This window comes from Calonectris borealis, chromosome 17 (genome assembly GCF_964195595.1).
Source record: "Calonectris borealis chromosome 17, bCalBor7.hap1.2, whole genome shotgun sequence".
NCBI classification, from domain to species: Eukaryota; Metazoa; Chordata; class Aves; order Procellariiformes; family Procellariidae; genus Calonectris; species Calonectris borealis.
In genome coordinates, this window is record NC_134328.1 from 3,769,690 (window position 1) to 3,781,957 (window position 12,268).

The window sequence follows — 12,268 nt, forward strand, 5'->3', positions numbered from 1 at the left end:
TACCCCGTCCCCCGCCATGGCGGGACACCCCGGGGGGCACCCTGCCTCGTTACCTCGCTGGCTATGGCCGAGATGAGGTCGGGGTCCCGCAGGGCTGCGTCCTTACTCCCCTGGCCGGGGGATGAGGGCTTGGGGTCCTCGCAGCTGCTCTGCTTGAGGATTTTCTTGTTCAAGACTCGGGAGATGTTTTCGGCTGGGTGGTGGGTGGCTGGGCTGGGGTGCTCGGCTCTCTTGCTGCCCTCCTCCCCAGTGGCCTCCTTCTTCTCCGGGGGGGCGGTGGGACTCTGCGCCCGCCCGCAGACGTTCCTGAAGAACTCCTGCACGAGTCCATACTTGGGTGCTTCGGGCTTGGCCCGGCTGCTCTCAGGGCAGCCCGGCTTCCAGATGGACTCGGTGCTGCCCGCGTGCTCCACCACGCTGAACAAGCTGGACAAGCCGTCGTTGATATTGCTGAGGACGGGGCTGTCGCGGGTGGTGGTGGAGCGGGCCCAGGCAGAGCCGTTCTGCTTGCTCTGGTGCAGGTTCCAGAGGCTCCTGTCCTTGGATGCGTCCAGCTTGGAGGAAGACCTCCTCTGGAGCTTTGGAGAGCCGTATTTTGGGGAGCAGCATGGCCGCTCGATCCTGGAGTGGACCTTATCCAGGGAGGAGGAGATCTGCTTGCTGCGCACAGACACAAGGGAGGAGCTGCGTGGGGACCAGCTCTTGCCGTGCACGCCGCTGCCGCGCGGCAGGTCAGTCTGCAGGCCGACGCTCACCGTCTGGATGGTCTGCGTGCCCACGTGGGCCAGCCCCACTGTCTGGCTGGAGGTGCTTTTCACCTTCCTCTCCAGGGAGCTGGAGCGGATGGCCTGCCGCACGCAGTTGGTGATCTCCTTCATGTCGTCGCTCATGTTGCCGGAGATCTCCAGGTCATGCAGCGATGGGGGAAAGTGGGGCACCGGTGGCACCACGCTCTCCACCGTGCCACTGTCCAGCAGCTCCCGCTGCTGCTTGGAGAAGTTGCACAGCCACTGGCTGTAGGTGCTCTCAGCGCTGGCCGACTCCTCCGGCTCCTTCGGCTTGGCCATGGTGAACAAGAAACCGGGTTCGATCATGATCTTCCCCTCCTTGCTGTGCACCAGAGGTGCCTCCAGCCGCCGCACCACTGGTGGGCTGTAGTAGATGCGGATCCCCGTCTTGTCGGGCGCCGTGTAGCTCCTCTGCATTTGCTTCTGGGCTGGGTCGTGCCCGGAGAGGCTGCTTGCCCGCGAGTAGTCCCAGGAGGAGATGCCCAGCTTCTCCTTGGCCAGGCTGTCAGGAGCAGGTTGCTCAATATTCACATATGTACAGTTTGAGGGAGGAAGGCCAGCACTGTCCCGGATCCCATTGGGCAGCAGCTGGGTGGCCGCGGATGCCTTTTTGCCCCGGGAATGGTCGCCCAGCCCCGGCGCGGTCTTTCCAGGGAGGTAGGGAGAACAGTCGAGCAAGCTTTCAAACTCTGACATGGAGGAAACAGACTTGGTCCTGTGGGAGGAGAGAGGACAGGGCTCACAAGGGGACAGGGCAGCGGGTTGGGAGGCAGCTGGATGCACCCCGCTCCCACCCCAACGGGACCCTTCTGGGCACCCAGTCCAGCTCCTCATGGGAGCCATTGGCCTCTGGGACAATCCTGGACCATGGCTGCATCTCCCCCCGGCTGCCGGGGCTGCCAAGCCCGGGGACAGCCCCGCACAGCGTCCTCTGTGCCCTGGGGACCGTGCAGGCACCAGTGCACTCACCTTTTGAGGTTGGTTCCCTTGGCTTCTGCTTCAGAGATTGTCTCTTTGTCTGTGATTTTTTCATTGAGAGCCTAGGAGGACACAGAAGAAAGCTGCGGTGTCAGCAAGCACAGGACCAAAGTACACAGATGGGCTGGAGCAGGGGTTGCACCCTGTTCCTCTCCAGCACTATCACCTTCCCCCATGCACCCAGGCCTGGCATCCCATTCCCAGGGCTACATGGGGCTCACTGTGCCCACATCTATTTTAAATCAACTTTTTATAAGCCCACTGAAGCCCTTGGGGTTCAGCCACGCTCTCCACCCTCTCATGCTCCCCAATCCCCGGTGCTCCCCCTTGCAGTCTCATTTGCTGTTCAAGAGGGTGTTATTTGGGGTTCACACGACCTCCCATCTAACCCTTAGGATAGACCTGAGCCCAATGAGCACTCTGAGAGCCCTCCACCTTCTCTTGCCCACCTCTTTCCAGTTGCTGCCGTGCTTCTCCATTTCAGAGTGCTTCAATGCCCATGGGTTGGCTCCTTTCTGCAACTGGAGAACGTATCCGTCACTCAACGTGTGCAACACATGCCCCTCTGGGCAAGCAAAAGCATTTGCTGCTTGCCCCGGTGCATGCCCTGAGAGCGTTTGCATGCTCTTGGGGTACACAGAGGGGTCAAGTGGCAGAGGCTGGAGGACACGTTCACAATGGGGGGACACCATACCTGGTTGATTTTGTTCTGCAGGTCCTTCGCTTGCTGCTCTGCCTGCTGCTGCTCCTCCTTGAAGCGGGCCAGCAGCTCCACTTTCTCCTGGTTCCAGTTCTTCTCGCTGATCTGCAGCTGCTTGGTGAGGTCCATGACGGCGCTGTAGGACTCGGCTAGGAGATGCTGGTGCTCCTCACGCTCCCTCTTCAACGCCACCTTCCAGTCCGGCAGCGTGCGCTCCGCTATCCCTTTGCCTGCCTTCGACTCCAGCTGTGGGGACACGTTGGTGGCTTTGGGGGGTCCATGGCTCCAACATGGTGCTGGACATCCCCAACAAAGGGGCAAGGCTGTGGGCATCCCGGTTCCCAGGGCAGGTCCCATGCTGCCCAGGTGGGGCAATAAGCATGTCCCGAAGGCCGTGTTGCACAGCACAGCTCGCCCGTGGGCAGAGCAGAGCTGCAGCCGACCCTGGCTTGCAGCCATGTCACGCCAGACGGCCCGGCAGACGGTCACCCGGTGGGACACGGGCTGAATGTCCTGCCTGCTCGGCTGTGCTCTGCCTGCAATCCTGCCTGCTGGCCCCGGCTCCTGGAGAGGGGCATCACCACCTGCAGGGCTGGCAGAGCGGACCCTGAGGATGCTGCTGCTGGCAGCCAGGCAGGCACCTGAAACTGGGGTGCTGCCGCCACGGCAGCAATGCTCTCTGTTCGGGGGGAGGGAGGGGAACTGGGGACCACAGCTGAGCTCTGCCTGGAGAAATCCTGCCTGGAAGGTGCTGGCACCCGCTCTGGGGAGTGGAGCTGATGTACGGCCATGGGCTGCTGCCAGCACAGTGCGAGGGAGCAGAAAACCCTCATCACTGTGAGGGCAGGGCTGGGGGACTGCTGGGACGGCCTCTGCAGGCAGGAGCTTCCCCCAGTGCCGAGGCTGCCCTCCCTCCACCTCCTGCCCTCCCGCAGCCATGCATCCCTCCTGCAGCACCCGTGGGGGTGCAGAGCCCCCACCCACGAGGGGAGGAGAGGAGGGCTCTGATGCCGCTCCCAGATGCCCGTCCTGGGGAGGGATGCTGAGCCCCGGTACCATCCCGCCCGCCCCAGACAAACCCAGCGGAGGAATAAAGAGCATCCTCTGCTGCTCCACAGTCAGATTTTCGTGCCAGCCCCGTTGCCATAGAAACTCGCCTGCCGGAGCGGCTGCTAATTGAGATTCCCACAGTGCCACCCTGCCTCCCAGCCCTGCCCAACAAGCCAGCGCTTGGCACACGGTGCAGGCAGCCCCCCAGCCCCACGTCCCCACCAGGCAAGGGGGAGCTCCACCAGCCCGCAGGGTGCCTGGGGCTCCCACCTGGGCGATGTGGCACTTGAGCTCGGCGCGCTCCATCTCCCAGGCAGCCTTGGCCTTGGTGAACTGCTGCTGCAGCTCGCTGGCGCCGCGCCGCTCCTCCCGCAGCTCCGTGCACAGCTCCTTCAGGGTGACCTTCATGTCCGCCAGCGTCTTGATGCACTCGTTGGGCTGACGGGGGATCGGGGGTGAGCGGAGGGAGCTGGGGCCCTGCACCGGAGGGGACCCAACGGGGTGGGACCCCGTGGGAGCTTCCCTCTCTGCATCCCAGCCCCGCAGGCTGCCCAGCCCCAGGGTGAGGGACAGGGGTGCCACCAAGGCAGGGGACCGTCCCTGGGGGTGACATGCCAGCGGGAAGCATCCCATCCCAGCCATGCACCCCGAGAGGAGCTGCTACCCCATGCCACGCAGCCGCAGCGGGGGCTGATCTTGCCCACCCCCTGGGCTCGTGGGGATCCCACTCACCGTGTTGGGGGTCCAGGCGTCTCCAGTGCACGTCTTGTTGTCTGCCTGCTGCTGCGGGGCGAGCTCCTCCTCCTCCAGCAGCAGGTACAGCTCCTTCATGCTGTTCACCTGCGGGAGACACCACAACTGGGGTGATGAGGGGACCCACAGCCTACGGCCACGGATGGGGGACACCCAGGCAGCCCTGGGTGGGACATCAGGCACGAGGGACAGCCCCGGGGATGCCCGACAGCATGGTCCCCCCTCCACGGCAGCCAAGGTAGGAGCCCCTCAGCCCAAAGTACCTCCAAAAAGTCCTCGCTCTCACTGTGCACCATCTTGCCCTGGCGCCAGCGCTTGAGGAACCACTTGAGCTTCATGAAGAGCAGGAGGAAGCTCTGCCTGAACTGCTGCGACTCCTGCACCAGCAGGTTCTTCTCCTGGCTCCAGAACTTCTGCTCCAGCCGCCTCTGCAGGTTCAGGCTCTGCAGCTCGAACTCCCGCCGCAGCAGTGCTTTCTGGTGGTCCTCCTTCAGCTGTGGAGAGATGCGCGGGCTCCAGGACAGGGGCTGGTGGCAGCGATGTGGTGCCTTCGCCCCAGAGTCCAGGCTGAGCCTGGTGCTGGCCCCATATTTAACACCCTTGGGGAGCTCCAATGCCCTGGCAGTGTGCTGGGGACAGCAGGGCCATCGAGGCATCGCCATGGATGGAAGCCCTGCATGGCTGCATGCCCCACGTGCAAGGAGGAATGTGCTCACCACCTGTGCCCCTTGAAGATGGGATACGCTGTGTGTGGTCCCAGGTGAAACCTGGGTCCCCAAGTGGGTCATCAGCCTGGGGCTGGAGGTGGCACGGCCGTGGGTGTGGGGACATCTGTCTCTCAGGGATCGGGGCTGCTGCCTACTCACCTGGCAGATCTTCTGTGAGAAATTGTCCACCTCGTCCTTCCTCAGCTGCCTCTCCTGCGAGAGCTGCTCCTGCAGTCCCCGCAGGCTCTCGTTGGCCTCCGACAGCACCAGCTGCAGCTCCTTCATCTGCAACGGCCCGGGGAGGGGATGGGGACGGTGGGCTGCGCCTGGCCGTGCCTCCCCGTGTCCCTCCCCGATGGGGCTCTACAGCTTCCCTTGTCCCCGGCTCTCAAGAGGGACAGCCCCGTCCCCGCAGCCCTGTCCCCAACCCCGCTGGCCAAGGGGACACAGCTCCCTGCCTGCGTCGTACCTCGGTGGCGTAGGAGTCGTTCTCCTCAGGCCGGCAGGTTTTGTAGCTCCGGGGATGCGTGGGGTCCGTGTCCTTGGCGTGGGGGATGCGGTAAGGGTCGGCGTCCCTAAAATCAGGCTGCTGCATGCGTGGGCAAGTTAATGAGAACAAACCAAAAGAGCGGGAAGAAAAAAAAGCCAGAAAACAAAACAATGGGTCTCCGAAACAGTAAAGAACTACAAGACAACAAAAAGGATGAGGAGGAGAAGGAGCTTCATCACCATGGCGGGAGACAATGCGGAAACTAAAAGGAAACACAGGATGAGGAGACACGTGGCCTGGATTGTTTGGGGAAAGGGGAAAAAAGAGAGAAAGAGGGAAAAAATGTGCAAACACCAGTTACGGTGCCATGCAGTGACTGGGGCAGACTGGGACCTGGGGCTGGTCGGACCACATGCAGAAAAATAGGACTCTGAACAAGCGAGTGTGCTCCAGAAAGGGGCTTATGCCCGCGGCCCCAACCACCGTTGACATCGCTGGCCCCCGGCACGAGCTGGACCCCCCGGAGAGGAGGGGGACGGCAGGGCGAGAGCTGCTCTCCGCTGCTCCCAAGGTTTGGGATGGAGATTTGCCCTGGAGCCCTTGCTCTCCAAATTACCCTGCCTGGGTACCACTGGGGGCTGAGGCTTCTTGCAACTGGGGTCCCCGCAATTTGGGCTGCTTTTGGGAGGCTGCAGGCTGCTCTCCTCCCACCCACCTCGTCCCCAGCAAACAAAAAGCTTCCGAGCTGGGGATGTTGGGCTGAGCCGGGGGAGAGCAGCCAAAAAGTCGGCCCCGCTAAGGTGGGATCGCACCCAAGAGCCTCTGGCTATGGGCAGGGCAGCCTCGGCACGACCAGCCCGTGCCGGGATGCACCAGGATGCCCACCGCCTCCTGCCCTGGGCACACTCTGTTGGAGCAGAGTCCTACCTTGTCCCCGGTGCCACTGGCATGCAGCGAGGTGTTAGTTTGGGTTTTGCTCTGGAGAGGCAGGAGGGAGGTTACGTTGGGGATCGGGGTTTGCTCTGTTAAAGCGGGAGGAAACGGGGGCGGCAAATAAAGCGGCAGCAGCTGCGGGGGACGTGGGAAGAAGCCCGTACCTGGAAGTCGGAGGCATGCTCCTTCTGCAGCCCCTCTTTGGTGGCATCGTGGCTGCTGGGGCCAGAGAAGGGGAAAGAGTCCGTGTGCTCCTTGAGGCCGCCAGTGAGGTGGTCCACCTTCCTCGTGAAGCAGCCCAGGTCCTGCTGGAGCACACCCAGCCGCATGAGGAGCACGTTCATCAGCTTGGCATCGCTGGGGCTCTCGCCGCCGCTACCCATCGCCTCGCCCAGCAGCCCCTCCGCGCACTCGTTGTCCAAGCAAGCCTTCAGCCCGGAGGTGAAGCCGTTGGCATCCGAAATCAAGACATCGATCGCTTTGCTGACAAGCATCGCCTGGTCCCGGATGCCCAGCAAAGTCTCCAGGTCCTTGGGCTTGAGCAGCTTGGCGGGACCATCGGGCACCTTCCCACCGCCGGGCACCCTGTCCTGCCCGTCAGCTTCGGTGCTGCCCATCCCGTCCCTCCAGCCGGCGGTGGGGATGCACTGTGCCGAGTCGCCGGCCTCGGCGTCGGTCTCCAGCATGGGCCGGGTGGTCTGGCAGGAGGCCAGGTCGCAGCGCTGGAGGTTGGAGAGCAGCACGCGGTTCTCGTACTGCAGCTTCTTCACCTTGCCGCTCAGCTCGCTGATCTGCACCTTGGCCGTGGCCAGCTCCTCCTGCGAGGGCTCGCTGACCACCGAGCAGCTGTCCTCCGACAGCGTCACGTCCAGCTCATGGTCCGACCTGTATTTGGTCAGCTCGTTCAGGAGGAGCTTGTTCTGGTCCTCCAGCTCCAGCAGCGAGCGCCTCAGCAGCTCGGCCTCCTCCTCCACGAACTGCAGGTGCCGGCGCAGCTCCGCCACCGTGTCCCCCGCGTCCCCACAACCAGAAACGCCCGCCAGGAACCGTGCGTCCTGCCCCGGCAGCTCTCTGTCCCCCTGGCCCTTCATGTCGTCCATCTCCGCCCGCAGCCCGCGGTTTTCCACCTCCAGCTCCACTATCCTCCGGCTGAGGATGTTGGCTTCCTCCTCCACCAGCTTGAGGTGGACCTTCAACTCGGCCTCCCGGGAATGGGGAGAGTCGGCCAGCTCCTCCACAGAGAGGGAGCTGTCGAGGTCCCCATACAGGGACCTGTACTTCAGCAGCTCCTCCTTCATGCCGTCGTTCTCCTTGGCCAGCTTGGTCAGCTTCTTGCACATCAGGGCCGACTCCTCCTTGGCAAAATGCAGCTGGCACTTCAGGTCCGCGCTGTCCTCCTGGGGACCGAGAGGGCACGGGCATTAGAAAAGCGTTCCCAGGGGCCACGGTGGCTCCGAGCGAGCTCTGGGGACATGCCGCCCTCCCACCCCGGTGATCCCGGGGAAGCTGCAGCCCCTGCTCATGGAGGGGGAAAAAAAACTTTGAGATCCATCCTGGAGGCTTTCAGGGAGAGCCCGGACACAGGGCAGGATGCCTGGGCAAGGACACCCATGGCTCCAGCCCCAGGAAGGACATCGAGCCACCGCCGGGGATGCAGGGACCGAGCCCAGCCCTGCCGCAGCCCAATCCACCGCGGGGAGGAGGGGGATGGAAAGCTGTCAGACTCCGCAGAGCAGAATAAAAGCCACCAACAAGGTTTCCTCCCAAAAGCTGGCAAGCACTTAAACAACTGGCGCTGCTGCCGCTGCAACCCCCCCGCCGGGGCTCTGCTCCTCCCGCTCAGCCCCAAACGCTCCATCACGGGGTGGAGAAGCAGTGGTTTCAGCTGGAAACCTCCCGAAGTCCCAGCCCTTGCCCAGCGCTCGTCCTTGCTGCCACCACCTTGCCAGGGGACAGAAAAGCCAGGCAAACCCCCCGCATCAGCTCGCTGGTCCCTTTCCAAGCCCCTTTGCTTCTTGGGACCTTTCCTCCATGTGGGTTTTTTTTTTAAATTTAGCATTTAGGATCTCGGCTATTTGCCCAGGCAGACCGTTTCTCTGCTTTGGAAAGCTTTTTGGATGGAGGACCAGGATTTCCTGACGTCCAGCTTGCGGCTTCCCGTGCCGCGGGGTCACTCGAGTGCTCTGAGCTCTGGTGCGGCGACTGCCAGGAGGGGCCTGGCCGGGCTGCGACCCTCACCCCGTGGCACCCGCTGGAGCCCCGGGCGGGTGCTGGAGGTGGCCGAGCCCTTTGGCTGGGTGGCTGCTGGCCGTGGCATCCCTCTGCCTGCCTGAACTCATCCCCTTTCCTATTTTCCTTGGCTGGCAGAAACAAGCTGTCCCCCTCTTTGGGTGCTCCTGACCCCCCACGGCCCCCCAGCCATGCCCACGCTCACACCCCCCAAACCCCGCAGCAGTTATTTACTCTGCGAACTTCCCGGGCTGCTCATATCGAGACCAGGGTGAGGGGGGGGATGTCCCATGAGTTTGGGGTGCTGTTTTATCCCCCAAACGCCCTGCCGTGACCATACAAACCACCCTGGCGCTCTTCTGCGCTCGCACTCAGAGACATGGCCTCGCTAAGGCGCATTAAAGCTGTGCCCCCCCTAATTAGCTGCGGAGATTAGGGGAGGGCCGGCGCAGGCAGCTCTCCCCGCCGAGGCAGACATGACCTCAGTTCCTGTTTTTCCAGGGAAAAAAAAAAAAAAGGCAGCAGCCCGGCGTGTCCCTCTGCCCCTGGGCATCGCTGGAGGGACACACACGTCCCCAAGACCACCTCAAGTGGTCCTGGGGTCCGGGGCAGACCTCAGTGTTGAGTCTGTCGCCCCCCAACCTCCATTCTCGGTGAGCACCGATGCTCACCCAGCACGGCCGGGCAGGAAAGGGGCCCAGGAAGCCACCGATGAGTCACGAGCATCTGTGCCCGCGGGGCCACCCGGCCACGGCTGCACGGGAGAGGGAGCAGCCGGGGGGGGGGGCCATGTCCAGGGGCATTTGCACCCGGGGAAGCTTGGGGTTCGCTTTCCAGCACTGGCTCCTTCCTGGAGCATTGGTCCCACTGCAGAGCTGGGGCCACATCCAGCCCCGTGTCCCCAGGCTGAGGGGTCTCAGCTCTGCAGGGATGTGGGAAGCAGAGGGGGGTTTTACTGCAGCCCAGGGGGAGGAGGCAGAGGAGGGGCTGTACTTCAGCCTCAGGAAGGGGGGTGATGGAAGGGCTCCCGGGCAGCCCCCTCGGCTCGGGGCACAGCCGGGTGTACGTGCAAAGCCACGTTCTGCTCTTTGGGGAAATGGGGGCAGGACTCTGGGACCATCAGCTGGCCTGGAAGGGCTCTCAACAATGGAGTTAAAGGGAGATGATCAATAAAAGACCGAAGGGGAAAGTCTCTGAGGGCCTGGGGATCCCCGTCCCGCGGCTGCACAGAGTGGGCAGTGCCAGCAATGACACGGGTCACCCGCAAACCCTCGGGGTGCTCGGGGTCCCCGCCATGAGATGCTCTCAGCAGCGCGCGGCAGGAGTGTCTTGACAGGGTCTCCCCTCCCTGCCCCGGCTTTGGGGGAGCAGATCTACTCCCCAAAATACACCTGTCAGGTCTTTTGCCTTTGAAAGCGGATTTTTCCAGCATTAAAACACATGCATTTCTATTCCCGCGACAGCAGCTCTGCCCCACCGAGCGTCGGTAACAGCATTAGCGAGTCACAGCGGCTCAGCCCAACAGCAAGTGACAGCTGAAATCCTGCTGCTGCCGGCAAATCCCCCCTCCCCTGCTCTGCCCCGGCAGCCCAGCGTGGGGCAGGGGCAGGGCGGCCTCGCGCCGTTCCCCACGGGGACCCTCAGCTCCCCCAAACCCCAGGCCATCCTCAAGCAGAGCTGCTGGCGCAGGCAGGAGGGACGCAGGCTGCAACAGCCACAACCCAAGAGCAGAAGCAGCTTTGCGATGTAAAAGCCAAAGTCCTTCAGCTCCTTACTGCAGCCCCGACACACGGAAAGGGTTAAAGCCACCAACCGGCCACTGATGCTCCATTGATAAATGAGACAAGGGAGCGGTTGAGGACAATGAGGATGGCCCAGCACATCAATCCCTCCCTTATGCAGGGTCTCTGAAAGGCAGGAAAGCCCTGCAAGCGAGGGGATGGCGCTGCCATGCCCAGATTTACTTCTGGGCCAGGCGTAGTCTCCAGCTGGCACCACGACCTGGGGTGCTGGTGGCGTAACCCGGACGCGCCGGCACCGATACCTGCACCGATGGTTTCTTTTCAGTCTTCCCGATGGAACGAGACCCCCGCTTCTTCAGTGAATTCTGCAGAAAGAAGGGAGAGCTGTTACCCGCAGCAATGGCACGGCACCCCGGCGCGGACAGACAGAGCCAGCGTGGATGGACATCGACGCTGACATCTCCAGCTGCTTGTGAACCCCAGGAAAACACCAGAACCCCGGTGGGCTGAGGCCCTCTGCTTTGGGGGAGCTGGACTGGCAAGCATCATGTCATGAGGTTTGGCCAGAAATTCCCCCTGGAGGCAAGCGAGCAGCGAGAGAGCAGGAGTGAGCAGGAAATGAGCCGTGGAGAGGCTGAGTCACGGTCCAGGTCCCGTCAGGGCTGGATGGAGCGGGGAATCCAGCCCCCAGGCCAGGGGATGGCTCTCAGGGCATCCCAGTGTGGGAGCAGCAGGTGATGACGTTCCCCATCGCCTCTTCCCCAAGCAAGGGACATGTCCTGGTTGCTCAGTTATGGGGTGGGCTCCTCAGCAGGACGATGCTGACTCTGCCCTCAGGGACTCTGGGGACACAAGGGACGATCTCCAGGCTAGCGAGGACGGCTGGGAGATGGGGAGGCCAGACAGAGCAATAAAAGAGACCAGAAGGAGGCAAAAAAGCGGGTGCCCAGAGCAGGGCCAGTTATCTGGGGAGGGGAGCTGGGGGAAAACCCTCAAGAACATCCACGCAGCCCCCCATGAGCGCCGGCCGATCCATGCGGCTGCCCTGGACCTACTTCCAAGCTGGCGCTGAGGCCCAGCAGCCAAAGAAAGCAGCTGTGAAATGTAAGCTGCTGCCTGTGCCAAGGTGCCGGGCTCCAGGCTTTCCTATTAAGGCCAGGACCATCGCTGGAGCTGCTGCTGCTGCAGAGCCTCTCCCGGGGGCTGGCTGTGCCACGTCGGCATCCCTCGCCCCAACCGCGCTGGGGACTGGGGCTGGCAAAGGGCATCGCCCGGCCCCAAGCACAGCACCCTGGGTCAGATGGCAGCTGACATTGCTCCACCTTGGGTGCATCTCTTGGGGCGGCCGTGCCTAAGGGTCTCGTCGCGGCCGAGCTCGATGCAGCAGGCTTGGCACGGGGAAGCTGGACCGGTCCCCACTTTTCTCCTGCCCCCCAGGAGATGCCACGGAGGGGCAGAGTTGGAGGGGCAAATGCATGCGCCTTTGGGGATGATCTGCCCATCCCAACAATTATCCAATTATGGGAGAAACCTCTTGGAAGGTAGAAATAATCAGCCCTGAGGGGTGAGCCCAGCCCTGCGCAGCCTCCGCTCCATGTTGGCTTGGCTGCTAACAAGCTCTGCCATGCTCTGCGCCCTCCAGCAGCAGGGAGGAGGTGGAGGAGGGCTGTTAACTCACTCGTTTGTCTAATTAGCGCTCTGCAATCAGTGAGTAACCCCAATGCCCTTGCTAGCCTGGGGACACGCCATCCGGAGCTCGGGGAGCTGTGCTCTGAGCTGTGCTGGGTCTCGTGCCAGCCAGCAGCGTCCCCTTTGGGCTCACGCAGCTGCAGAGAAGGGCCGGATCCTGTCCCACGCTCTTTTGCCAGGGCAAGGCAGCAGCTGGCGCTCAGGTCTCC

The 12,268-nt window shown here is 63.0% G+C and overlaps 1 protein-coding gene across 3 annotated transcripts in view; it reads right to left on the bottom strand.

The window, feature by feature from the left end:
- Nucleotides 1-12,268, bottom strand: part of MTCL2 (microtubule crosslinking factor 2) — a 31,775-nt gene that overhangs the window by 7,618 nt on the left and 11,889 nt on the right. For 2 of the 3 annotated variants that reach the window (XM_075166322.1, XM_075166320.1), the window contains exons 4-14: nucleotides 10,673-10,735; nucleotides 6,564-7,796; nucleotides 5,446-5,565; nucleotides 5,136-5,261; nucleotides 4,533-4,763; nucleotides 4,249-4,356; nucleotides 3,787-3,954; nucleotides 2,461-2,712; nucleotides 2,216-2,287; nucleotides 1,758-1,828; nucleotides 54-1,503 (exon numbers count right to left, since the gene is read on the bottom strand). In XM_075166322.1, the coding sequence (XP_075022423.1) occupies nucleotides 54-1,503; nucleotides 1,758-1,828; nucleotides 2,216-2,287; nucleotides 2,461-2,712; nucleotides 3,787-3,954; nucleotides 4,249-4,356; nucleotides 4,533-4,763; nucleotides 5,136-5,261; nucleotides 5,446-5,565; nucleotides 6,564-7,796; nucleotides 10,673-10,735 (3,894 nt within the window). The remainder of the gene's footprint in view (nucleotides 1-53; nucleotides 1,504-1,757; nucleotides 1,829-2,215; nucleotides 2,288-2,460; nucleotides 2,713-3,786; nucleotides 3,955-4,248; nucleotides 4,357-4,532; nucleotides 4,764-5,135; nucleotides 5,262-5,445; nucleotides 5,566-6,563; nucleotides 7,797-10,672; nucleotides 10,736-12,268) is intronic. The other variant, XM_075166321.1, reaches the window with a different exon arrangement.